Here is a 27,605-nt window from a genome sequence, read left to right as displayed (position 1 = left end):
CTACGAGGGGCCGTGGGGGGATCACGGGGGGCTCTGGGGGCGCCGTCGGCCGCGCTCCGCCCCGCGCCCCGCTGGCCCCCGCCGGCCGCCGTAGCCGCCGCCGCGCGCGCCCCGTCCCCCGGCGGCGAAGCGGAAGAGGCAAGATGGCGGCGGCGGCGCGTGCCCCGTGCTGCCTCCGCTCCCCGCGCCCGGCCCCGAGCGGCGGCGTCCGGCGGGGCTGAGCCGCCGCCCCGGCCCCACCGCCGCCGGCAGGAGCCCCCGCTTCCCCCCGCGCCGCCCCGGCCCCCCGGGCCATGCCCGGTTAACGCGCCCTCCCCCGGCACACGGCGGGCCCCGGCCGAGCCCCCTCCCCGCCGGGCCGGGCCGAGCCCGCGCGCTCCCGCCCCGCCGAGCCCGGCAGGCCGCTCATGGCCGGCCCGGCCCTCCCCCGGCCCTGAGCGACCCGCGCCGTGAGCCCCCCCGGGGCCGCGCTGCCCCCGAGCCCCGGAGCAGCAGCAGCGCTTTTCCCGGCGGCGGCGGCGCGGGCGCGGGACCAGAAAGATGTTCTCGGCGCTGAAGAAGCTGGTGGGCTCGGACCAGGCGCCGGGCAGAGACAAGAACATCCCCGCGGGGCTGCAGTCCATGAACCAGGCGCTGCAGAGGAGGTTTGCCAAGGGAGTCCAGTACAACAGTGAGTCGCAGCCCGGGGGGGCGGGGGGGGTCTGTCGGGGGGCACGGCCCGATGCCCCGTGATGTGCCCAGCGACCCGGCGGGACCGCGGAACGCACGTGCTGTCGGTGCTTTTGTCGGCGTTCGCCGAAGCCACGCTGGCAATTAAATGTTGGAGCTGGCGGAAGCGGGGGAGGAGGAAGGGATGGGAAACTTTTCTCTCTCCGTGCGGGACTGGGAACCTGTAGTGCAGCGGTGTCCCCAGTCAGCAGATGTCCTGAACGGCTGCCTGCTTTCCGCCGACTGTGGCACGGGAGATAATTCCTTGTAAATCAATTTTTGCCAGGGAAAGCATCAAGAGAATGACTCCCCAGAGTGCGTGGGTGACCTTCCCTGCAGCCCGGGATAATGGCATTTATAATTAAGCTCTAGTGGTTATATGATAAGGGTCTATTGAAAAGCTCTGCCCTGCCAGGCTTTAATAAAAGGGGAGTGATGTGTGCCTGTATGTGCCCTTGGTACATAATTTCATTCTGACTCGCTGTTCCTGCAACTGATACGTTTGCTTTTTTCTGAGGCAACCTTTTCGGAATTTTTTTCCTTTCAGCGTTGAGGCTTTGAGTTGCGTTTTTCACTTGAAGCTCAGTAAAGGTTATTTCTAACGCAGTGCTCCAGGAGGGCACTGCAAGTATGTGAAATACATCCCAAAGTAACAGTTGTGAGACGAGGACAGTAGTTATGTCATCCTTGCTGAAAATAGAGATGGTACTAGAGAGCGCTGCGTGGACCAGCACGTCTGTGTGGATCCAGGCAGGCAGTCAAGTCGGATTGCAGAAGGCCGAGAGATTGACAGGTTGGAAAGGGTCTGATTTGTAAACGTGGCTCTGAATAATTTCTGTAAAGGCACACGTGTTGGAGGAGTAAAGCTGGTGTTGCATCTTAATCCGATCCAGAAGGTGAAGGGAGAGGTTAGCACTTTGGGGTTCGGGGCCTTTCTTGCTTCGTTTGATGTTATCGCTGTTGACAGCGCTTTTGAAGCGCTCTGCTTTGCTAGGGAGAGCGTTTGGTGCCTTTGTCCATAGCGCATCTGCTAGATACGCCAGTAGTGCTTAATTTAGACAATTAGTGTCTTAGCAAGCAGTCATAAACGTGGACAGAATCACAGTGTTGTTGTTAAGCAGCTTGATTTCCGGGGAGAGACGGGGGTGAGGGTGGAACGTGCCTTGGAATGCAGCACTGCATCGTTCAGCGTGTACCTGGAGATCTGCTAGTTAGAGACCACTGATCTGGGCAGAGACTTCGTGCAGCCCACACACCAGAACACATCCACGCGCTTCACTGGTACATGTTGGCGATCAGGCAGCGGATACCAGCTTGTGAATTATGTAGGGAAAAGGAATTGACTTCAGAGAGTGGATGCTTGTGCTGCAGACAGGACGGATCAGCTGCATCCTGCTGGCACAGCGGTCGAGGGGACAGCTCTTTGTTACGTGTTGACTAAGCGCGTTGTCGACAACCCCGCGTGGATGTGTACCTGCTTGCCGTGAACACAGCGAGGACAGGAATGCCAACAGCTCAGCTGCCAACTGTGGCTTTGCTGCTTTTTCTCTCATTACCGAAAGCCTCAGGAAAGCTTTTTGGTTTGTGCCCTGTTTTATCAGGATTTGTTCCTATCTGGAATAAAACTGCAGCTTTCTGTCGCTGCCTTAAGGGAAGCTTTCCAATCTCCATAGTAACTCTTCCCAGGATGGCTGTTACACAATATTTATAGGAGATACGAGCAGGCTTACGAAAGGGTGTCGAAGTGCCCTCCGTAGCCATGGCACTGGCCAGTTGGGGTGGGTTCCAGCACGGTGAGGTTATGGTCTCAGTTGAAGTTGTCTGTGAAGGAACGTCATTACAAGGGCTGTTGCTCAGGAAGGGCAGAGCTGCAAATCCTGCGCTTTGCCAGTGCTCCTTTCTTAGCAAATCATGACATTCAGCAGAGGAGTGCAGAATGTGTTTTGTAGCCACCGTTAAAGCACACAGATCTTTAAAACTCCTCAATTCCCCTGGCGTTAAGGGGCAATGGATTTAAACTGAAAGAGGGGAGATTTAGATTGGATACAAGAAAAAAATTTTTCCCTCTGAGGGTGGTGAGGCACTGGAACAGGTTGCCCAGAGAAGCTGTGGCTGCCCCATCCCTGGCAGTGTTCCAGGCCAGGTTGGATGAGGCTTTGGGCAACCTGGTGTAGTGGAGGGTGTCCCTGCCCGTGGCAGGGGAGTTGGAATGAGATGATCTTTGAGGTCCCTTCCAACCCAAACCATTCTGTGATTCCATGATTCTATGAGTTGCCTGAACCTAAACCAAAGGGCGCTGTGATGACTGGTTTTGCAGAAACATTTCCTTGCTTTTGTAGACCATTGCTGATCATGAACTGCAGCCTGTTTCCTTCCTAGTAGTATATTTAGTGTGCTGAGAATGCCTCAAGTCTAATACTCTAAAGTGGGCAGCCAGCGGCCGGGACATGGACTTTATCACCTGGCTCTTGGTGCCTCTCTTCAGGGCTCAGAACAGGCCATGCTGTGCCAGCCCTCAGGCTGTCAAGTGCATTGTGTAACCAGCCAGTGTCACACCTGTTTGAGGGGGTACTGGAGATCCCGTGGTGTTTTAATGGCACTGAGGATCGCAAACACTGGATAGTGCCCGCCTCTGAGTTGAACCGAAATGGTTTGCCTTGATGGTCTCTGTCTCACTAAGTTTTCAAACGGAAGCGCGTTGCGGGGTGGGTAGGTTTAGACTTCTGAAGAAATGATGAGAGCAAAGGCCAGTGTTAGCCCTCGGCAGCAGTCGCTTCCTCTGCATGGGACATCCTATTTCAAAACAAAAGCTTTTTCATGCTGCATTCCCAGCACACACACTCCTTGTTTGCCTCTTTAGCACCTGCACGGAGCTCCTGTGCTCTACGTGCTGTGGCCCAAGTAGCACCAGAGTTCCCTGAGCACCGTGGAAGGTGCAGAGCTGAAAATGCTGCAGGTCTGTACCATATGTGTAATGGCTCAGATGTTTATGGGAGATCACGGTTCCGAATATGGGGAACTAATCTTTGTAAGAACTGGAGGTTTTTTCCTGCTTGAGCTAGCCTGAACTTGGATCGGTTCTGCTGTGTCAGCATTCGGGTAGCTGCGCTGGCCCGGGGAGGGTCGCACAGGCCAGAGCAAGTAGGCTCGGGGGAGAGAGTGAGGTGGAGCTCATCCTGTCAGCAGCGGTGCTTCTTTAAGCACGTTACCAGGCAAATTGCAGGAGGAACTGTCAGCACCAGGTTACTCAAATGTGAAAGTTTATGTAAGGCAACGATGGGCAAACAAGGGGGAAATCAACGGTTCTGGCTGGTTTACACTGGCAGGAGGATTCCCTGTGAGTTATCCATGGACGATCAGCGACAGGAGCAAAAGACATGGAAGTGCTAAAGGTTCTGATCCGTCCGTCCTGTTGCCCAGAGCACGGTACGCCTTTTGCTCTGGGCTTTACCCGTAACGCTGCAGCCAGCGCGCGCAGCACCCGACAAAGCCCCGCTGTGTGTGCCTGGAGCACGGGCTCTCCTCCTGGAGAGCTGCAGGCCTGCCCTGAACGGTCACCGGTGCGGAAATACCAAAGTGAGTAGCTCCAAGAACTCCCCTTACTACCTTTATGCCTGAAACATGCTTTAAAAGACGAAACTTAATTAATACCGCGCATCCCTTTGGTAATCGCTATGGTCCTTCCTTCTTTTGTGTTGTTTTAGAGTATTAGAGTTCCCAGACTCTGACTGTAGCTTTTTCTTCCAGCATTACTCCCAAATGAAAAGCTTCCCCTCTTCCTGCTGCTTCCCACCTCATGTTTTCTGCCACTGCTGGTGCAGGTGTTTGTGCAACTTGTGGCCCACCTGCTTTGGCTGCTGTCTGGCCTGTCCGTGTCCCACCACCCCCCCGCCCCCCGGGAAGTGTGCCCGGGGGTGTCTGCAGATCAGATGTGCTGCTTTCGGCAGCAGAACCGCGTAAAGCATTTGAATTGCAGCCTTGCAGTCACAGCCCCAAAGGCTTAATGAGGGCAAGCTTGTGACCCTCCGGATGGGGATGATTAGCAGGGAAGTTTGAGGATCTTTGCTGCGGGGTCCAAGATCCTCAGTTGCTGCAGAGTCCAGGAGGAATATGGGCAGAGCTGGGAGTTCCTGATTTCTAGTTCTGAGTTGGTCTGAGATCTGCTCTCTGGGCCTGTACCTTCACTGCTCTGCTGCCATTTCCCTGTCCGGAGAATGGAAATCCCTCTGTTTTCCCTGATGCAGTGACAATATGAATAAAGTGATTTGTTCAGCCTTTTCCTCACATCTTGATCTATTCCCCATCCCTACCCTTCTTCCCACAAATAATCATAGAATCACAGAATGGTTTGGGTTGGAAGGCACCTCAAAGATCATCTAGTTCCAACCCCCCTGCCACAGGGAGGGAAACCCTCCACTACACCAGGTTGCCCAAAGCCTCATCCAGCCTGGCCTGGAACACTGCCAGGGATGGGGCAGCCACAGCTTCTCTGGGCAACCTGTGCCAGTGCCTCAGCACCCTCAGAGGGAAGAATTTCTTCCTTGTATCCAATCTAAATCTCCCCTCTTTCAGTTTAAAGCCATTGCCCGTTGTCCTGTCACTACACACCCTTGTAAAAAGCCCCTCTCCAGCTTTCCTGTAGTCCCTTTAGGCACTGGAAGGCTGCAGTAAGATCACCCCGGAGCCTTCTCTTCTGTCTTTGCTACAAGCCTAGGCCTGTGTGCAGTAAGTACCGATTTAACTGAAAACAAGGCAGCAATTGTTACTGTCTGTAGGTAACAGCACTCAGCTCACCCGTAACCACCGCTCCTCTTTCCACATTGAGCCGCAGCCTGGGCCCGTGCTGTGCCTGCCTGGCCGTGCCCTGAAGCTCGCTCGGCCCTTCCTGTCTTGCAGATGCCTGGCACTGAGTCCACCTGCCCCAGCCAAAGCCCCACATACAGATTTTGTCTTGCTAAAAATGATTTACATCACCTGCCTTCTTCCTGCTCTGTTTTCAAAGACTTTTTCTTTCTTCAGGAAAAAAGTTAGTGAAAACTCATGCACTATGTAGGAGGAAAGAGATCCTAACATGGAGAGTGCTGAAGCTGGAAAGGGCCGTTGGACCTGTTCGAACTGAGCGTGTGGTGCCACAGGCACCCTCCGTTCATCTAAACGTGAGCTGCTCAGGGGTGGGGGTGATGTCCTGCCACTCCAGCCGTGCCTCCGGTGTGCTGCTTCTGCTGCGTGCAGCTGGGCGCTTGAGCTAGAGAAGAAAACTGAAAAGGAATAATTTTAGGGTTAGTTTTCCACCAGTTCTGTTCCTTGATCCAACTCAACGCGTAGCTGCCTAAATCACGCTGTTGGCAGTAGGAAAGTCCCAGGGGAGTTACAGTTGCCCCTTCTGGGGACAGCTCACAGTCAAGTTGCCTGGCAGTGATCCTGAAAGTCCGCCTTGAGAGCAGCCTAACTATTTAAGGAAGGGTCCATGTGCCCCTTGAAACTCACTGGTAAGATATCTCATGCTGCAGTTCATGAGGGAATACAAATTTTAAAATATCTCTCTAAGGTGGGCAGCGAGAGCGTTTAGAAAGGTTTGGGTTTTAAAGGGGACAAATGGCATCTCATTCTGCCTATGCCACGGGCTTGCTGCGTTAATTAAGAAAAATCAAAGGAATCCTCCATTGATTATTTCACCATCTGCAAGTGGGAAACAGAATCACACACAGGGCAACAGGAAATGCAGGAAACAGTTGGTTGTCTCTGCAGAGGTGCTCTGGGACCTGTAAGTGAAGTCAGCCTATAAATACTGTGTTGATTTTTGCCTTTATTATCCTTTTGCTGTTTTCATAAGTGACTTTGTAAAAGAATCAACAGCAGTACCTCTCTGTGTACAACAAAAAACGCACAGTGGAACTGCAGCACAAGGTTTCACCAGACAAAACTCTTCCCAGACTTTGTGTGTGTTGTCTGTTTTACCTTGAATTTGAACTCTTAAACTTTTCCCTGACGTGCCTGCAGTAACTCCGGAGTTACAACAGAGGCAGTCTGCAGTCTGAGATTTCTTTGCCCAAATGGTGATGCACAACCTAATACCGATCACCTGAATCTGCCGTGAAATGTCTCTGAGCGACCCATTTTCTGGGGGATAATGGCTCCTGTGCAAAACACAAGCATAAAAATTCTGTTCAAGTCACCTCACGTTTCCCAGTAGCCTTGTGGTTGCCACTTAAAACAGGGATGGTATTTTAAAAAAATAATGCTATAATGCAAGAGGAAAATTAGAAACATACTGTTTTCAGAAAGAACAAAGTAACAGTAGGGAAGCCTCTGGAAAGTTCGTTATATTAATTGCTACAGAAGTTACTTTGCCAGGTCGTGGCCAGTTTATGATATTTTGGGCACTTCTTGGGAGGGTTTGAATGACTTTCTCTGTTGACTGACTTTCCTTGCTGCGGATCCAAGCCCAGGCACATGGGGTAGATCAGCAGCTGGGGATGAGGCCGGGCGGTGGAAGCAGAGCTGTTGTGCCTGACCCTGTTTCTGAGGATGTGTTTGCTGGGTGCCATCAGTACAGCCTCACCTACAGCCAGCTGAGGGCTGGCTCCTGCGTGGAGACCGTCCCTCTGACACATGGAGGACGCGCAGGGATTCGACTGCTTTGGGGTTTATTTCCCTGGTACTTAAGTGAGTTTGTCGCCAGAGGGGCATGTTTGTTTTGGTTCAGTTTAGCTTGGTTTTAATGCATGTGAGATAGACTGATTTTGGTTTAATTTGAGTCAAGCTGTGGTCATCAACAGAGGCAGTTTGGTGAATTTATCAGGGGCAGTTTAAGATAGACCCCTCTCAACGTAAACTGCCTTGTCCCTGCCAAGGGTTGCTTCGTCACCTGAGACCGTCTGGGCTGTGAGCTGAAGCAGCTGAAGAACAGTACATAGTCTTGTTCTGCTTCCCTTGGAAAAGGGGATGCTGGCCCAGTGCAAGAAAGTTGGGGAAGTTCACCAGAAGCCACCTCTCAGCTCTCCCAAAACTGTCCCAGAAGAACAGTTTCACTGCCGCCAAGGTTCAGAGTCACCTACGCCTGTGGGGTGTAGGGAGCAGCACCTCTGAACGCAGGACCCTGCCTAATGGGCTCAGCTGAGAACTGGTCCTTGAGCTCTCCGTCAGCAACTGGGTCTGGAAGTGAGTAGGAGGCTGAGAGGAGACCTTATCCCTCAACTACCTGAAAGCAGGTTGTAGTGAGGTGGAGGTCTGTCTGTTCTCCCATGTAACAAGTGATAGGACAGGAGGAAACGGCCTCAAGTTGTGCCAGAGAAGGTTTAGATTGGGTATTAGGAAAAACTTCTTCACTGAAAGGGTTGTCAAGCACTGGAACAGGCTGTCCAGGGCAGTGGTGGAGTCACCATCCCTGGAGGTATTTAAAAGCCATGTAGATGCGGTGCTGAGGGACATGGTTTAGTGGTGGACTTGGCAGTGTTGGGTTGACATTGGACTCGATGATCTTAAAGATCCTTTCCAACCTAAATGTTTCTATGATTCTGTTTTCCCAAGCAATGAGAAGTATTTAAGGAGAAATGGGAATGACAGAGGAGGCAGTTGAAGGAGAAGCCTGGCATAAAGGCCAGCAAAGGAATAGGGCATGGCAGAGTGGGAGTAAGGGCTAGGGAGGGGTGGAAGGAGCAGAGACCTGGCTGGCGGAAGTTGTGCAGATCTGAAGATTCAATCTCGATGTCGGTTCTTTCTGCTGAGCAAGTGTGAGTAGCTGAATGAACGCTGATTTTGATGACTGAAGCTTGTGTTTTTTAACACACACATCATGCCTGTGTTATATGGGAGAACTAATTACATCTGAATAATGCTTGCAAAAAGTTAATGTGCTTTTCACAGCATGCCTCAATTTGTTTTTAATCAACTGTATTTGTCTGTTTGCTTTTTTCCCCAGTGAAAATTGTGATCCGCGGGGACAGGAACACTGGGAAAACCACACTCTGGCACCGACTGCAGGGAAAGAAATTTATTGAGGAATATATTCCAACTCAGGAGATCCAAGTCACCAGCATCCACTGGAATTATAAAAGTAAGATGGCAGAGGGTGGAGGGAGTGATAGTCATGGGACAGTGCCTTGGGGCTAGAAATTCCACTGCAGCCTCATTTGCTTTCTTCTGTGTCTGCTTCAGAGATAAAATGGTCTCTCATCGCTCTTGTTATTTTAATTTATTATTCACAGTTTCTCAGTCATGTTTTTAATATCTTTACTCAGAAACTATATAAATGCTAAAGGATAGGTCTTTGGAAGCTGCAATTCAAGGAAAGTGTTTAATAGGTGATCCAAAAGATGTGAAATACTTGTGATACGCTTGACTTGTTGATGAAAATGGGTTTATTATGGAAATCTGTCTCTGAGGCTAACCCTGCTTTTGGTGTTACTGTGTTGTGTAGAAGTCAATAGCATGGTGCAAACGAGTTTTTTTACTAATTAAAATATGAAAAACATCCTGTAAATGGTGAAGGTGATGTTTTAAAAATGATTGTAGTACTAATAACTCTAGGCTGATTTACTGAAGCACGGAAGTTTCTTATCAGTAGCTTTTTTTGAAGTGGTTGTTTTGAGTCTGAGAGATGAGGTGTGATTTTTTTTTTTTATTTTCCCATCTGCTCTGACAGTATAAAGTGGCTATGCAAGCCCTGGATCTCGCCTGGAGAAGACACTGCAGGCATTGAAATTGCATAAGGCTGTGATTCAACAGTGCATTAAGCCCAGCTTTCAGGTTCCTGATAAAAAATGCCACAGCCTTGGGGGCTGAACGACTGATTCAATATGAACATGCTCTGTAAGGATTTAAAAAAGAAGGTCAGCAGTTGGTTTGCCATTATCAGATGTTGGGGATAGAGATCAGGGAGCCAGAGGGTGTGTTAACCATCAGTCTGGCTCGGGACAGTGTGCTCTCCGTCTCTCTTGGCTCTGTGGGCACAAGCAGGGTGAGCACTGCTGTTGTACGTTCACAGGGAGCTGGTAACCAGAGTTCTGGAGACTCTTGTGCAGACAGGGTTCCACATGAGTCAGCTCCCTTGACAAAGGTTGGAAACGTGCGTAAGGACAGATGGTTGTGATTTGCCTTGGATGTGGGAGAGAAACAGGTCATCCTTGCTCGTTGCAGCTAGCAGTTTTCTGGTTGCCCAGAGAGGTGGTGGATGCTCCATCCCTGGAGACGTTCAAGGCCCGGTTGGATGAGGCCCTGAGCAACCTGATCTAGTTGGAGATATCCCTGTTCCTTGCAGGGGGGTTGGACTAGATGGCCTTTGAAGGTCCTTTCCAGCCCTAACGATTCTATGATTCTATGATTCTGTCATTCAGGATCTGATGTTGAGCTAAGCCTGATGTCCAGGTTTTCAGATTTTTTTACAGGGACTCTCCATGTGGCTGTAATGCACAGGTGTGCCTGTTGGCTTCTACATTTCTTCATGAAGTATCTTTATTTTGGCTGCCATCTTCCTGATGTTCTGCCTGTTGACTGGCCCAAGGCATTGACAGATCTGTGGTGTTCCCCATCTGCAGCGAAACCTCTGGCACATTGCGTTATACCTGTGGCATCCTTCCCCCACACTCCTCTTCCTCTCTCTCAGAACATCAGCACATCGGTTATTGGATTGTGAACACAGAAAGTACAAGTTGTTTGGATGATGGAAAAAAAAAATCAAACTTGAATACTTCAGCCTAAACAGAAGTAAGAAATAGTCAGAGTAAGAAATGAAACGCCTTTTTCTCAGGTATCCCAGTCTACAGAGTGCACTTACTGCTAATTGTGCTTTTCTGCAATGTCAGAGGTAAAAACTTCAGTTTCCTCCCTAATCAGCGCAGGTAATGCAAGTGCTGTTTGCGAACACGGCCTGGGAGCCTGCCGGTCGACTGCTAAAACCTACTTGGTTTTGCATGCATGAACAGGCGTACGAAATCCCCGGCACAAATACAGACTGGGTGGAGAATGGATCGAGAGCAGCCCTGAGGAGAAGGACTTGGGAGTGCTGGTGGACGAGAAGCTCCATATGAGCCGGCAATGTGCTCTTGCGGCCCAGAAGGCCAACCGCGTCCTGGGCTGCATCAAGAGGAGCGTGGCCAGCAGGTCGAGGGAGGTGATTCTCCCCCTCTACTCTGCCCTCGTGAGACCTCACCTGGAGTACTGCGTCCAGTCCTGGAGCCCCCAACATAAGAAGGACATGGACCAGTTGGAGAGGGTCCAGAGGAGGGCCACGAAGATGATAAGAGGGCTGGAGCACCTTTCCTATGAGGACAGGCTGAAAGAGTTGGGGCTGTTCAGCCTGGAGAAGAGGAGGCTCCGGGGTGACCTTATAGCGGTCTTCCAGTACCTCAAGGGGGCCTACAAGAAAGATGGGGAGAGGCTGTTCAGGAGGGCCAGTTGTGATAGGACAAGGGGTAATGGTTTTAAAATAGAGGGAGGTAGATTCAGATTGGATATTAGGAAAAAATTTTTTACCATGGGAGTTGTAGAACACTGGAACAGGTTGCCCAGAGAGGTGGTGGATGCTCCATCCCTGGAGACGTTCAAGGCCAGGTTGGACGAGGCCCTGAGCAACCTGATCTAGTTGGAGATGTCCCTGTTCCTTGCAGGGGGGTTGGACTAGATGATCTTTGAAGGTCCCTTCCAGCCCTAACCATTCTGTGACTCTATGATTCTATGAAATGCATGTGAACTGTTTTTTCTATACATGCAGAAAGGTGTTTGGAGAAAGATCCAGTCATCTCACGTTTTTCTGCGTGTTTTAGGGACTGCGCGTTCTTTTCCTGAGCGGAGGCTTTGTCTGCAGGGATGCAGCCCTGGGGTGGGAAACAGCCACACGTGAGGCTGGCGTTTGCTGTAGGTTGGTAACCACAGGTGTATTCGTGATTTCTAGTGCTTGGTTCAAACATTTATGGGATGTGTTTCTGTAGAGCTTGCTGGTTAGAGCTGACAGCAATGTGTACGTATGGTGGTGGCATTTTCTCCTGGCGGAGCGTTGCTGAGCTAGTCTCAGTATCTGGAAGGCTATCCGTGAAATTCTGCCTTTCATCTGGGTTTCTTTTACATTGTAAAACACTGCAATATTTTCTTAGTAATAGTTTCCAGCAGTATAGGAAATCCTCCGTTGGCTTTCTTAAAACTTGTTTTAAAAAATATCCCCCTTTTTTAACAACATCGTAAGGTACGTTTCCTGCTTGGAAAACTTTCCATCCAAGATGGGCGATGTGGGCACTCTGAGAAATTGGCTCAGATCTAATTACTGCCCTGTTGACTGAGTTAATCTGTAGAGGAAAAAGAAAGTTTGTTTTTCCTGTGATGGTGCTCTGAGGCTACCTTGAATAAACGTTATGAGGTAGCTGGCAGCAAATATTGACAGTGTGAATTAAATCGCTGTCAATTACTTTTCTGGTATTAGAAGATTTACATTTTAGATGTGGAACGTACCACCTTGTCATATCTTCAGAAATTTTATACTGGAGGAATTAATAAAGGTAGAGGAATTTGAGTTATTTCTTCATATTCAGAATGAACAAAATTACGTTTCTGTGTCAATTGTCTCTGCGATGGATATTTGTAATTTTTGTGTCTGGGTAAGAAGTTACCATTCCTGACTCTAACGAACGCTTTTTTAGATTATGCTAGTCACCGATTGTATTCTCTGTTTGACAGTCTCAGAAAGGGAGTCTGAAATAAAAATTGGCCAATACTTTTGTTCAAATACTTTGAATGCTTTATAGATGGGTGTGAGGAATGGCAGAGCTGCTCTGCTCTGCAGGGTTTGTGATCCGAAGCAAATCATGTAATTGCATGAGAGTAAATAATGTCCGAGGGCCTGTGCATTCCTATAAAGCAGTGATTCTTGTTTTTAAATCAGCTTTCTTGCAATTGGAGTCTTCTCACACCGCTCCACCGTTTTCTGGGAAGGCGATGTCCAGGGATGCTGTTGGCCACAGAGTACTTAGCCAAATAGCAACTGAGGGCAGATCTTTCGAGTGGTTTGATCCATGGTTTATGCTAATCCAAGTTATAGAGTTAAAAGGATGAATTGGCACTCTTTTTTGCTTCGACGTGCCTTCCAAAGCTGTTAAGGTGAAATGCTGCTGTGTATGAGTCATACCAAAACCGACGCAGCAGCACTAAAGTAATTATCCTCTTGTGTGTTCAGGATAATCAGGAATGAAGCTGGTGATGGAAAGGAAGAACTTACTGGCTACGAGCTAGCAGGAGCGCTGGTGTTAATAGGAAAAAAGCCTATGTGAAAAAATGGTTTTCTTGGATCTCATGCACTCAGTTTCTTTGTGAAATTCCGTGCGTCCCCTCAGATAAGAGAGTAGAACAGGTCTTTCTAGGTCAAACAGTTCAACTCCTCAGCTGTCTGGGGGTGCTGCTGCTCAGCGGGACGGCAGCGCTGCAGAAATCTCGCAGCAGCAGAGCGAATCTTAACTGAGGGTGCATTTGGTGGTAGGGTAAGGAGGTGGAGATCGCTGGAGCTCGGGAGCAGAGTCCCAGTGCTAGGTACTGGGTCACCGCCTAGGAGAGGACTGCACATCACCCCAAGGGCTTACTTTTCTGAAATGGGCTTCCAGCTTCTCCGCGGAAGCTCCTTGTTAATGCTCGTTTGCTGCTTCACATGGCACTGCTGGAAAGAATAAGCAGCCTTCTGGACTCCTCCTGTCCCCCCTGCAAAGTTTGCCGTCTGAGAAAGGAAAACATCTGTCCTCTTGCAGAAAGTCTTGACTGTTGAAAGCGCCAGGATTGGCTTTCCTGGTCTGTCCATCCCCATGTCCTTCAGGGACAGCAGCAGCACTGCCAGTCCCAGGTGCCGGGTATGGATTTGGGGGCAGCGCCCGTCGCAAGGGGAGCACCCTGCTGTTGCTGTGCCAGTGCCTGGCTGTGGGTAGCTGGCCGTACAGCTGGGTGCCAGGTGAGTGAGTAATGGGGAGTGGTTGGACTTTGGCCGTGCCTGGCTTGATGGTCTGTAGAAATGCTCGGGGACAGAATTAATTTTGGAGTGCAGTGGTTTGAGCAGAGGTTTCAGGACTGCAGGCAGCTGTACGCCTGTTGTGTTTTCCGTCCCGCCGGAGCCTGTGATGCACTGGCTGCACTGGCCCTGGGCAAGTCTCCTGTGGTCCTGTGCCCCACGGTCCTGCTGGCAAAGTGGAAGATAAGCAGGAGTTGCTATGAGGGAAAACGGAGGCTTATTTTGCTTCGTGCAGAAATGTAAAAAAAGGATCTTTCTCCAGAAGCAGAGGATCAAAGTTTTCCTTTATTCATAATCTGTCTTTACAATATTTTGAAACATTTAAGCCAACAGTGAGTTCTGTAGAGGAAATGTTTCCTGGCTTGACAATGATGCTTAGCTAAATTCTCATGCTGTCCTGTGAGATTATCTTCTAGTCTGAGGCGTTACCCTCCTATTCCATTGCTTTATGTTCAGAGCTGCTCCAAGTACAAGCTTTTGCTGCGTAGTCTATAGCATTTCCAAAAAGCAGCCGTTTCTTTGAACAACATGGTGAAGATCAGACTGCTTCTTTGGATTCAATAGAAACATCTAACGAAAGCTGCCCAGCCCTCGTGCCGTCTCACAGCTAACTGCTGGCTCTTGGTACTGGCAGTAGTGTCTCTGGAGTTAGAGTTTTGATTGTCTTGCTTCAGATTTTAGCAACTCAAATATACATTGCTGCTTATAATTTACCGATGCTGCAGGTTGTTAAGAGGCAAAATTGCTATTAGTGCCTTATTGTTCATAGAACACGACTTGAAATTTGCACAGAAAATGGATTTCTGTGGCCACTGGGCTGTCTGCACTGTTTGTCACGTTTACGTGAAGATGCTATTAGTAAGGTTGATCTTCCTTAACTGTGCATATTCCTTGGTTTTCAGTTGTATGCCTTGCTTATAAACCAGACTTCGTTCTCCAAGTCAAGCGTGTATCTTTTTTGAAAGAATATGGAAACCTCTGTATGTTATGAAAAGAAGCTACACAGAATATTTGTAACATGCTTCAAATCTGACGTAAAACATCAAGGAAATCTGGCTATCACTTAAGTGACTAAGAGTCTTTAAGAAGTTCTTCAGGTAGCACCATTTTGGTGTACAGCTTGGACCTTCAACAGAGGACCTGCTTGTTATGTTTGGGTTTTCTTTTAACTCACTTTTCTTTTGACATTCGTCTGCTACTTTGACAATGTTGGCTTTAGGTTAACCTCTCTCTGGCGAGCGTTCCGTGTTGGTCATTTTACTGAAACCCTCTTCTAACACTGTGTGTTCTTCTTGCGCTTTTAGCCACTGACGATATTGTGAAAGTTGAAGTCTGGGATGTAGTTGACAAAGGTAAGATATATAATTTCTTTTCTAATGGAGATTTGTTGCTCTTTCTCAATTTTAATTAAAAACTTACATGGAATTCAGAAATACCTACTTACTTCTACTTTAGAAAAACGTCTGTACTTACTTTTTCAAGTGCATGGATGCTACTTCCTGAAAAAATGTGGAGAGGAGAGAGGAGTCTCCTTTGCTAGAGCCCATTATTTGCAGTCTGAACTTCAGATCAAACCCAATATTCAGAAGCAGTTGTTTCATGTGCTCCGTGACAGATGAAATAGCCTTTAGTGTATTCAGATTCTCTGAACTTTATTATAAATTTCATCTTCTCTCCTTTCTAGTTTTTATATATGTTTAGACAGCTACTGAGTTCTTTGTTCTGTTTATAGAAGTTCTTCCCGAGCTCTTTTTGTAAAGGAATGCTATTGTTAAATCGATAAAATGTTATCTGCAGTGAATAATGTATGCAGGAGGGAAGGATAAAAGAAACCAATTACTTAAATTCACTTAGGACAGAAAATGCAATACATTTCATCCAAAATCTTTTCTAAATGCTTAGCCAAGAAAGTATTATGATGTATAAATACATTTTTCATCAATTTTTGTCAGAGTATAAAGTTCTGTTTTATAAAAAATAAAAACAAACCCCCAAAACATACGTGAAGACACAATCTGGATGCAGTGCAAATCTGGAAGCAGTGGAATCTGTTGCCGGAAGGAGTTGAAGTTCAGATGTAAATCTTAACAGCCCGTTCGGAGGCCCCAAACGCAGATATTGTTTGACTTTTACGAGATGTTTTGTGCCAGCCAGGCTCCTGTCCTGAGGTGCGAGTTTGGTCAGGAAAGCAGCTCTACAAGTGAGCATCTCTTGCTCGGTGGGTTGTGCTGCTCGTTTCTGTGTTTCTGTCAGTCACATCTGTTCACCACAGTCACTGAAACTTGAACTTTCATGGTTTGGCTGCTGTTCCCTTTCCTGGAGCCTTAGCTGGAGTCTGGGCTGGCACGTGTTCCTCAGCAGAACCACCTCCGAGGTGCGCTGCCTCTGCTGTACCGCCTGTGCGACGGTACACGCGCGAACACCAAAAGATGAGGAGATAAGTACAGCAGGGCGTGGGAAAGGGAGGAATTTCATATTTCATGTTAGCTAAATTGTATTTAAAATTGTGAAAAAAGAAAATGTGGTTAAAGATAGCAGCTCTAGCTCAGATGCACAATGGAGCCTTTAGGTAAACCCGAGCCAGTAACTTTCGATGAAAATCCTGGGAGCTTTATCTTTTATTCTTTTAAACAGCAGTTTTCACAGTGTAGACAAAACCCTCCTTAGGTCAGAGCTGCTGCTGGAGTCAGTCTGATTGCAGCTTGGCTTTCAGATCCTGAGATAACATGTGCAGGGCTGGAATCTGAGCAAAACATCTGTTTTCCTGCTGCCTTGCAACTTTGGTATGAATAGATAGACAGTTAATTTGGGAATTATGTGGTTCCAGCATTTATTTCTGTGAATAGCTTCTCTGAGCAGAGTCATCTTCTCAACTAGAGACTTGTCTTTTTTTGGCAAAATGGATCAGATTTGATGTGTGCAGATGTTGATAACAGCTCTTCTGATACGGCTTTCATTTCTGACAGTGGAGCATGTGTTAGAAATCTCAAGGGACTCTCTTCTCTCCACTTCATATTCTTTTGAAATAAAACTCATTCTGTTGAGATCCCTACTTAACGGGCCACAGACACGTATTTTTGTGTAATCAGATGTACTTAATCAATGCAGTGTAAAAATGCAGATTGTCATGATGCAACAAACCCAAATCCTTTCTCGTTGCCATAGCATTGCAGATTCTTGATAAGTATAACTTCAGGAAAATGTGCAAATTAACCATTAAGAGCTTGCTCATATCCAACTTTCATCTTAATGTTATCTCATGACGTTTTTGTTCTTCCTTCTGTGTGCTTAGGACAAAAAATCCTCCTGCGGGATGCTTTGGGTGAGAGCGACACCAGTCTAGACTGTAGACTTTTAGCAGTGAAGTATCCAGTGCTGCTGCAGCATAGTGCTGACAAGACCTGAGCCTCCTTTTTTTCCTTGCCTCCCAGATCCTGGCTAACGTGCATATTTAGAGTTGTGCAGAACGCTGCGTTTATCAGGCTGGATTTGAAACTGCCAAAAAACGCACGTTCCGAACATGCATTTCAACATACGTTGTTTTCCAGGCTAGATTTTTTCCCCGTGTTTTCCCATTTTGGAAGAAACGTTCCTTATTAGAGAAAATTAAGAGCCCTCTGTTTAAATTAAGATGCTTGAAAAGTGTGTTGAAAGCCTGATGTGAGGATGTAGCTGGACTGTCTGAAAGGCGTATCCGTAAACTGCAGTTTTCAATTTTAGGCTTGTAAAGCAGCTTCAGCCTCTTCTGTGCTACGCAGAGCTGCCGCTCGTCGCGTCTCGGGGTGAACGTGCACAGCAGGATTTGGGGAAACCTAATAAGGTGCACCCTGGAAAACTTGGTGTACGTTTTTGAGCTGAAGTTAAGTGTGGTTTTCCTGCGTGGCGCTTCTCCTGGCGCTCGGCAGCAGCGTGCCTCCCTGTCCCTGTTAGTTCAGCAGCGCCCTTCGGTTTTTCCCTGCAGCCTGTTGTGGGAAAGCAGGAGGCAGCTCTGCGGGTGCTTTGGTGTCGTTTGTTTAGCGTGCAGATGTTCACCTGGAAGTGGGGAGGTTTGTTGTGAAAGCTTCGAACGGAGAGGCTGCTGAGTGCGCTGGAGCAGGGGGAGGTGGCAGCCGCCGCACTGTCCCGCTCCTCCTGCCTTTCCGTTGACTCTTTGGCATTTCTTTTTTTCGATGTGCAGACTCAGTGGAGTACAGACTTCCCTGCAGCCTGCTGTGTTCTCCCTGGGCCTGCTCAGAGAGCGGAGCTCGTTTCTTTAATGATGCCATTTGTTAAAATCTTAACAAGTAGAGCTCGCCCCCAGCTATGGATTGCGTGGGATTTTGTGCATGTGTGTAGTAAATACCGTCTCCTTTGCTGCCCTTGGAACTAATAGAACATAGGAAAGAGATCTCTCAGCAAAAGTCACAGTCCTGACTCATCTTTCTGGCTTTGCAGCAGTTGTGTAACTGCTGCAGGTCATAAAGCTGTAATAGATCCTGAATGCGAAGAAGCTGCTTGAATGCAGGTGATTCAAGAACAGTTCTGATCTCCTGTCTTGTAACTTGCTAGTTTGGTTCCTGCATCTTTTCCCATACACTAACTGAAGGGATCAAATCCTGTTTTTTTCTGTTGCCCCAAAATATCATAAACTCTTTCCCTCATATTGGAGATTCCTTTCCTCTCTCTGCCCCATCACCCCTCTCCCTCCCAGAGGTGAGCTGCAAGCAGGAGGGAAGATCAGAATTAATATTTCTGTTAGTTTCAGATGTCATAAGTTAGGTAACACTGGGAATGCAAGTATCCTAGATGTATTATTTTTGGATGATGAACGGAAGCATCTCCCTCGCACTGTGGACAGCGTTTGTTGGCAAGCTGTACTCAGTCCTTGCTATCCTGCGACAAAGCTGGTGGTACATAGAGGTGCAGAGCCTCTCAGGTACTGGCCACAAACCCAGTTGTCTGATGTTCAGTAGCAACTGTCCTGTAGACTTCGGGGCACTGCCGCAAGGTTGTTTGTTTTGGTGTTGCTGTTGTGCCTGTAAATAAGGAGCAGTCATCGTTCGAGGTAGAAAAGCTGAGCACTCACAACATGAAGACCCCTGCTTTCTAATTGAGGCTCCTAGATTACACGTTAGTGCAACCTTCAACACAGGACCTCGTTCATATAACAGTGCAGTCTTCGTTGTGCATTTGCCTTTACAGACTGAACTGCATCTTTTCACTACATATATCTTGTCTTTATCTGGCTCATCCTGCAGTTTTGGTTCCAAAAATAGACACTGTGCATGAATATGTACACACATGCGCTTTTCAGCTCTGTTACTGCTTTACAGATGACCTCCTTTGCAGCAGTGATAAGCTTCGTGTAAGAATATTGCTCATTCCTCTTGGTACACGCGTGAAGCCCGTAAGCAGGGAGAGGCGTGCAAGTCATACATGCAGTGTCAAAGCGTTGGTTGTAGACGTGTCCAGGTTAGAAAGACTATGGAGAGTGTTCGTGGGCACTTGGCCTTCAGTTTCAATACCTAGACATCCAAGTCATGCCAAGCGTAATTTAGCAGTAACTGCAGAAGTAGTGATGTTCTGATAGTCACAGAAGCTACACAAATGCCGCTGGCCTGAAATGAATTGAACTGAAGTGGGAAAAGGCACACACAGCCCAGGCGTCCCACACCTTCAGTTGCGCTGGGAAAAATCAGAGCTCGTACTTGGACCCTCCGGGGAAACACATGCATGAACGGGGAAGGATCAAGATTAATATTTCTGCTGCTTTCAGGTATGAGCAGTAAGATGACACAAGGCTGGCAAACGTTTCGCAGTGATGCCCAGGTGCACACACCAGACACACTGTCAGGGCGCAGGGACTGGAATCTCCTGCTGTATCCTGCAGCATTAAAACTTCCATGAATAACCCTGTGTTTCATAACTATTGATCCTTGACCTGTGCTCAAAAAGAATGAAGCACTCTGTTTCACGTGCAGCGTCTGGCAGAACCGTGAATTTTACAGGGAGTCGCTCCGTGTTAGTCAGCAGAGTTGGGTGGTTGGCAGAAGCTGTTTTGGTCCCCAGTGTAGCAGAGTCTTTGAAAGAGTCATGGGAGGGGGTTTTTGCGGGGGCATCCAAGCTGCCCACACGGCCTGTTGTCAGTGACACAGGGAATTTTGAGAAATTGTAAGAAGGAATTCCAAGTCTCTGCCTTTATAATTTAGTGAACTCATCAATATTTAGACTAGGAAAATATGGAACCAAGTTCATTCAGAAGTACAGTTCTTAATTGCTGTTAGTAACCTCTGGAAGATATTTGTTATCTGCAACTCCAGATCTTGCAGTGCTCGTCATTTGGTAAAACTCTGGAAACTGCTGTACACAGACGGAGTTTAAACAATACCTGGAGGGCAAGGACAGATTTTTTCCTGGTCTATCCACATTAAACTTCTTTGGCAGCAGGTGAAAGAAGATGTCCTTGCTCTTACGTATTGGGACTCCTGGCAATCCTCGGTGCCGAGTGTCTGCACCAGAAAATCGTGTTAGCTGGTTGCCACTCTGCTGATTGTAGGTACAGGTACGTGGTGTCGTCGTCTCTGCCTGCTGTGGCTGCAGACTTCAAGGTTTGGAAACATGATTACAGGGTAACTGCTGTAAGGCAAAATTTTCAGGAAGCCTGAGGTTTAAAAACACTGACTCCTTTTCTGGGGATGCCGAGTCAAATGCCAGTGGTACTTCAAAATGCCAGTTTGTGAACTTATCCAGTGCTTATTGAAGCTGTAAGAAAAGAGAGAAGCCTCAGGGGGTCTGGCCTTTAAGTATAAGGGCTGTATTTTAGCATGTGCCTTAGAGGAGGCAGATGAGTTGGAGAGAAACCTGTAGATTCCTCCAGATGGGACTGTGGCTGTGGGACTGCAAGGCAGGTCTCTGTAGTGGCTTTTTAGTGTCTTCTCCAAGTGTCTAGCCTGTTGCCTCCTGCACTTTCCTGTAAGCTTAACCTGAGTTGTACCTGTTCTCTAGCTTGTTGCTGGGTGCGTGTCTCTGGAGCGGGTGGCCTTGGATGGTGCCTCTGGAGGATTTCCTTTCTGCATCTCTGCTGGTGGTGACCAGACCTGACCCTCTGGCACTGGCCTTCCATGCACACATAGCCTGTCTCTCCTCTCCTTGTCCTCAGCCTCCTTGCCACAGTTTGATTTTACTTGGATTTCGCCTTGTATAAGTTCTGTTTGTCTTTTGGCTGTTACCTTCCGGTCTCCTGCCACCCCTTTTTTTGGGGTGCCCCAAAGCACTCAGTGGGCTCTGAAATCATGTTCACTTACAAGACTGCTTGCTTCAGGCCAGTGACGTAGCACAGCAACGTCATAGCATCTCTCAGGAGGGTGTGTATGTAGCTGTGCTGTTCAGCCCCATGATCTTTTGCTTCTTCAACACTAATGCAACAAAAAGTGCAACAAAGCAGCTTCCCGTTGTGATCAGGGGTATTATTCAGTCACTGTGACTTCATGCTGTGAAAAATGTGGTTTAAGCTATCCCAGACTTTCTTCCTATTCGTCTTTGAATTAGACTAGCTGGTATTGTTCAGCAAGGCATGCCTGTCCCACCCCTCCTCATTCCCCGTGCTTATAGTAGAAGCTGGATCTGCTTTAAGGTCATGTTCAAAACGCTGTGCTCCTGCCCAAGACCCATCCTGGGGTTCTCTGCCCAGTGTAATGCTGCTTTTTTTTTTTTTTTTTTAAACAATTCTTTTTAAGGAAAATGCAAAAAACGAGGAGATGGCTTGAAACTAGAAAATGACCCTCAGGAGGTGAGTGACCTTGAATGCAGATGTCTGCCTCTTACTTAGCAGGAGGCCTCTAGTCCACCTTTGGTCCATGGAGAGTAAGTTCTGTATTTGTTTCTGCTTTAAGGCTGGCCTGGCAGGCGGATGAGGGGCAATGTGGTCCCTGATGCTCTTCACTCTTCTGCCTGTGTGTTTTATCCCTGTTCCTGCCCTCACCACAACTTTCCTGCTTGTTTCCATTCTGCTTTTTGGGAATGACTGCACCATAGATATTTACTCAGTAGCTTTGTACCTATCTGTGCCTTGTCAGCAGCAGGAGATCCTTTTGTAATGGACTTCTTGTGAGGCCTGAAGAAGTCACTTGATGCTCTCTGGCTGCTCCTTAAAACTGGGCTAACAATTACCTTTTAACACCCTTTGAAATATAGAGGAGGAAGGGGCAATAGAAGTGCTATCTAGTGCATAAAAGTGAGCAGAGTGGCTTCCTCAAGGCTCTTCTATGAATGTGTCTCCTTCAGATCTTCTGTAGAAAACAAGTGCTGTATGACAGACCATGCTACCACGTTCCCCAAACCGCATATGGGCTGCCAGACAACTTCCATGATATCTCTTTCAAAAGATGTATGATTTTATCCTCAGGAAAAATTCATTTTAAAGGCACTTGATCCCATGATCTCTGGTGCAGCTCCTAAAGAGCTTTTTTGCTCCTGCTCATGTGTCAGTGCCCTTCGGGGCTCAGTGCACGGGCAGTGTCCTGGTACCCGCTCAATAACCGCTTTGTTGAAGCTGGTGGGAAAGGCAGCATCACCGATATCAGAGAGCTGAGCCCTCACTTCTGGGGATGGGTCAGGGCAGTGAAAAGTTCCCTGTTTCACCAGGGTGCCAGTCCTGCTCAATCTGTGCAGTCAGATTAGGGGAATTTTCTTTAAAAATATTCTCCTATGGGAAAAAGCCTCCACGAGAACAGATATCGCAGCTGCTTCTTCCTTCACAATCGTGGGTGAGTTTTCCGCTCCTGGGAAACGAGCAAGAATTGTTCCATAGGCACTAAATTGGAAGCCTTGGAATTGTGATGAGTGCTGTGCTTTGCAGTGTGCAGAGTCCAAATGATGCAAAACAAATCAGGTACTAATAAATACTTTCAACCCTGCGTGGGAGAAACTCAATAGAAACTGCATCCTGGCTTTCTACACGAGAAGCATTAGAAGTACAGTCAGTATTTGGATTGTCAAAGAGATGGAATGGGAGCTGTGTCCTCTGTCCTGTAGCTTACGGGGAGTTATCTGGTCAACACCGGAGCTGAGGGCACAGGGGAAAGAGGAGGGGGTGGGTTTCAGCATTTGCTGTCAGACAGTTTTTTCCAGAGCCTGTCAGGTGCTTCACAGCCTGTTCCTGGGGGCAATGGAAGCTGTGAACCACCAGGTATCTTGCTTAAATGATGATGGTGTGAAATCCACAGATATTTCTTACAGTGGCTGTCACTTTAGAAAGTTTGCCTGTTTAGCACTGTGTCAGTTGTGTTCTGTGCAAGCCTGAAGTTGAATCAAGTTATTTACTGCGTCTTTTGCCTTTATTTCCTCAGGCAGAGTCAGAAATGGCTCTGGATGCAGAGTTCCTGGATGTCTATAAAAACTGCAATGGCGTAGTGATGATGTTTGACATCACCAAGCAGTGGTAAGACATCTTCAGCAGCATGCACCACGTCATTCTCGCTTGTTTAGTGAAAGCAAATGACTTCTAGACTTCTTGATTCCCAGATGGACTCTGGAGGTGATAACCAGCCTAATGAGTTGAAGCAAGCTTGTATCCCATAAAATAATAGCTTTATCTTCTGACGTGTCTTTTATTATACTCCTCTCCTGAGCCTGTTTCAAACAAGCAGGCTCCCTGTGGGCTCGTGTGCTGTGGTTTCTGATCTGCTGCTGTCTCAGGCTTGATGATTAGTGCTATCACAGGTGCAGAGGATGCTGGGCATGTTACAAACCCGTGACGACAGAGCACAAGGGGAACGGGGATGCTAGTGAGAAATTCCCAGGAAGACTGGTATTAGTAAGGATTATTTAGAGACCCTAGGCTGCATTAACATACAGAAGTACTGAGCTGTTTGTTTTGCACATTCTGCCCTATGGGAGCCAGAGAGGAAAGAGGAGGTGATCAGAGTTCCTGCTTTACAGAGGCACAGAGTGGTTTGGGTTGGAAGGGACCTCAAAGATCATCCAGTTCCAACCCCCCTGCCATGGGCACAGACACCTTCCACTACACCAGGTTGCTCAAAGCAATTTATATTTAAGCTTGTGGTTTACAGGTGTCATATGGGTCAGCGAGTCCGTTGACAGCTGAAGGAGGGAATCCTTTTCTTCTGCTGACCCCACCCATTTTTGTGGGACTGAGGGAAATACTGCTGTAGGAGATGTGAGGTTGCTGGTGGCAGTGGATTATTGAACTTGTCAAATCATTTCTGCATAAAGAATGATACAAACATGTTTACAGTTAATGTATTTCTGTGGGGCAGGCAAAGAAGCCACAGTCTTGGAAGGATTTCGGAAAAAAAATGTCTTTAGATTTTTTTCTGTTATTTGTGCATCAAACTACTTGCAAAATGATGTTTCCCACTTACCTACCTGTATCTCTCTCTCCTATGGTAAAGGACGTTTAACTATATTCTGAGGGAGCTTCCAAAAGTGCCGACCCACGTTCCAGTGTGTGTGCTTGGGAATTACCGAGACATGGGCGAGCACCGGGTCATTCTGCCTGGCGATGTGCGGGACCTCATCGACAACCTAAACAGGTAAGATGGCACCACGGTCGCCAGGCAGGACCTCGGCTGCTCTCTGTCATCTCCCATAGGTGACGGTATTGCTGCTGCGTTTCAGATGTCCACGGCGTTCATCCTTGGCCCCCGTGCCCAGCTTTTGGGCTTTCGTAGCTCTGAGTGTCTCCTACAGCAGCATCAGTTTACACGACAGACTGTTTTTCATTTGATCTAGGAGCCCGTACTGGGCAGGTTGTTACCTGTATTCCTGGGAACAGTGAGTGCCTGCCCGCATGTGCCTTTGGAAGAGCTTTTCCCAAGAAGTCATCTTCTTTCTGGATGGTCATTCTCTTGTGAAAGAATCCTCTCCCTGCAGCGTAACTGTTCTCTACTCCAAATAATTCTGCTACCTACTAACCACCCCCCTTCTAATGCATCCTGGGGTGTATTAGAAGGGGGGCGGTGAGTAGGTCGAGAGAGGTTCTCCTCCCCCTCTACTCTGCCCTGGTGAGGCCGCAGCTGGAATATTGTGTCCAGTTCTGGGCCCCTCAGTTCAAGAAGGACAAGGAACTGCTGGAGAGAGTCCAGCGCAGGGCCACAAAGATGATGAAGGGAGTGGAGCATCTCCCTTCTGAGGAAAGGCCGAGGGAGCTGGGGCTCTTTAGCTTGGAGAAGAGGAGAATGAGGGGGGACCTCATTAATGTTTATAAATATGGAAAGGGTGACTGCCATGAGGATGGAGCCAGGCTCTTCTCAGTGGCATCCAATGACAGGACAAGGGGAAACGGATCTAAGCTGGAACAGAGGAGGTTCCGCTTAAACATGAGGAAGAACTTCTTCCCAGTAAGGGGAACAGAGCACTGGAACAGGCTGCCCAGAGAGGCTGTGGAGTCTCCTTCTCTGGAGATGTTCCAAACCCGCCTGAACACGTTCCGGTGTGATCTGATCTAGGTGGTCCTGCTCCGGCAGCAGGATTGGACTAGATGAGCCTTTGAGGTCCCTTCCAACCCCTGGCATTCTGGGATTCTGTGAAGAGAGCCAGGTAGTGCAACTGTCTTCTGTGCCCTTCCTCTGAGAGCGTCACCACACAGCACTTACTGAGCACAGCCAGGTCATAGGCTTCCTTTGCCAGCTGGGCAAGGTTTTCCCTTGTGCAGAGATCTGAGGCTCTCTGTTACTTAGTACAAAATATTATTTATTGTTCAGAATTCAATAGATTGTACCTTTTTGTGTGGTTTTATGTTTTTAAGGCATTTTTTCATCCTCTTAGTCTGGTTTTTGTTTGTGCCTGTGTCAGGCACACAGAAATGGTTTTGGTTTTAAGGCTTGATTCTGTAACATAATCATTTCTTTACAAGTTCATGTCTATACCTGACTTGTCAGCAGTGAGCATTACACTCAGCTGCTTGTCACGTCATGTGGGTCTGTTTGTGATTTTTAAAACAAAACCTTCACTGAGAAATCAACAGCTTGTACAGCTGTGAAACCCCCAGTTTAATAACCCAGTGGCCCGGTGTGCTGATGTGGTATCTCTTGGTCTGGCAGCCCCATGACACTGCAACACAGCAGCAGCAGCGTTCGGGAGGCACAAAGTGTGGATTTTGTCTGCCAGCAAAATCACTAGTCCCGAGCAGAATGACCTGCTAGCCTACATCTGGGGGCCGAGGGGTGGCTTGTGAATGAGGATTTCAGCAAGTGCCTCTTCTTCGTGCGTGCAGTCCTTGTCCTTTGTACAGTTTTCTTCTCTCTGCCCATCTGGTTGAGACAGGCCTCCCGGCTCCTCGTATTTTCGCTATGCTGAGTCTTCCATGAAGAACAGCTTTGGCCTCAAGTACCTGCACAAATTCTTCAACATCCCCTTCTTGCAGCTGCAGGTAAGACAGAAGTATTTCTCTGGTTTCCGGGGGGGTGGGACAGATTGCTCTGTCTCTGAGCCAGGAATTTGGTATTAAATTGGTATTAAAGGATCCTGAGCAGATTTTTGTTTTCATAATAGTTGTTAACAAAATTACATTAGTACATCGGTGCCTGTGACTTAAACATGTCTCTGCTTGCGGGAGGACTCTTCTCTGCTGTGTTTGCCAGTGCTTGGAGAAAGGCTCCGAGGTGGTGAGTGACACTGACAAGTAAATCACATCCAACGGTGTAGTTACCAAGTCAAAAATATTACATACACACATTTTTTAAACTTTGTATTTATATTCTGTTCAATTAAAACTCAGATGAGAAGAGATTTGGTCATGAACTGAGCAGTTCAGGGACAACTCTTTGCTGAAGATCTTTGCCCTAACGGTAACTGATCTGCTCGGATCCTGCGCACATAAATCCAAGTCTCATATTTCCTTTGTAATTGAGGCTTCTTGGGTGGACTGAGCGGAAAGGCAAAGGCTGAATGGGCACAGAAGGGTGGAATTCTCAGCTATGGTCCTTTAGAAGAGGACCTTTGGGGTGATCATACAGGATCCTTTGGGATCAACATCATACGCTTTTTAGGGTACATGTGATGTTGTATCATTGTTCTCTTTTGGATGGGAAAAAGCAGACAGTTGATCTTTATTATCTTCCACCAGTAGTTGAAATGTCTGTGTGTATTTTTATACAAATAATCCCCACTGAAATGCTAGTTCAGAAGAAGCTTGGATATAATAGTGGATGTTACCATGTCGTCAGGTTACAGAGCAGAAAGGACCAGGATAAGAAAATGGAATGTATGAAAATCCAGTGAAACAAATCAAACAATAAATTTTGAGGAGGAAGTTGTAGAAACCTGAAATATAAACCCAGCTTGCTGCTCAGTAGAGAAGATTGAAATCTACCAGCATGGTTAAATGTTTGGTTGAATGGTTGGTTTTATAACCTTGGCTCCTATGGGAAGGTCATGTCTGGTGGAAACCATGCAGAATAATTATCGGTTTTGTAGATCTCTTCGTTTTTTCTCAAATAGATGTTGAAAAGAGACAGACATTAGCACAGCCTTCCTGCCAGATTTGTTTCTGAAAGCTGCTCATGATGATACTGCTACTAATCAGTAGATGTGATGATTTTCCTAGCTGTAGTTATAAGCAGGAAGTACCGAAGCATTTGCAGTATTGTGGTTCGCTTGGAAGCAGCTTTAGGATGCGAGTCTGAGGGGACCTTTCATTTAAATGTGCTGTGTGTAAGTAAACATGATCTATTAGTTTGTGACTGAAAGTAATTAGGACACTTAGATAAAGTAATTAGGACACTTAGATAAAGTAATTGGCCCCAAAGCCTGAGAACTTCTTGGACAAATCTTGGTCTTCAGGGAAATAGAAAAAATAAATCTGATATAACCTTTAGCTCTTTGGAGAGTCCCGTGACAGTTGCTTAGGAGAGGGGAGGGAGATGGGGTAACCAGCCACATTTACTCTCCTGTGTGGTGGGCTCGGGGTAGCACTGGG

General features: G+C 47.6%; 1 protein-coding gene across 3 annotated transcripts in view; it reads left to right on the top strand.

The window, feature by feature from the left end:
• The first annotated feature begins 540 nt into the window (after window positions 1–540).
• RABL6 (RAB, member RAS oncogene family like 6) overlaps window positions 541–27,605 on the top strand; it is a 60,518-nt gene continuing 33,453 nt past the window's right edge. For 2 of the 3 annotated variants that reach the window (XM_086625023.1, XM_086625022.1), the window contains exons 1-7: window positions 541–670; window positions 8,630–8,764; window positions 14,992–15,039; window positions 21,403–21,455; window positions 23,014–23,105; window positions 24,079–24,219; window positions 25,952–26,057. In XM_086625023.1, coding sequence (XP_086481149.1) covers window positions 541–670; window positions 8,630–8,764; window positions 14,992–15,039; window positions 21,403–21,455; window positions 23,014–23,105; window positions 24,079–24,219; window positions 25,952–26,057 — 705 coding nt within the window. Of the gene's footprint in view, window positions 671–8,629; window positions 8,765–14,991; window positions 15,040–16,979; window positions 17,010–21,402; window positions 21,456–23,013; window positions 23,106–24,078; window positions 24,220–25,951; window positions 26,058–27,605 lie in introns of all 3 variants that reach the window. The other variant, XM_086625024.1, reaches the window with a different exon arrangement.

Source organism: Tauraco erythrolophus, chromosome 22 (assembly GCF_009769465.1).
Source record: "Tauraco erythrolophus isolate bTauEry1 chromosome 22, bTauEry1.pri, whole genome shotgun sequence".
In the NCBI taxonomy this organism is placed as follows: Eukaryota; Metazoa; Chordata; class Aves; order Musophagiformes; family Musophagidae; genus Tauraco; species Tauraco erythrolophus.
Note: the sequence above shows the minus strand (reverse complement) of the source record. Positions and strands in the feature narration are given on the sequence as shown.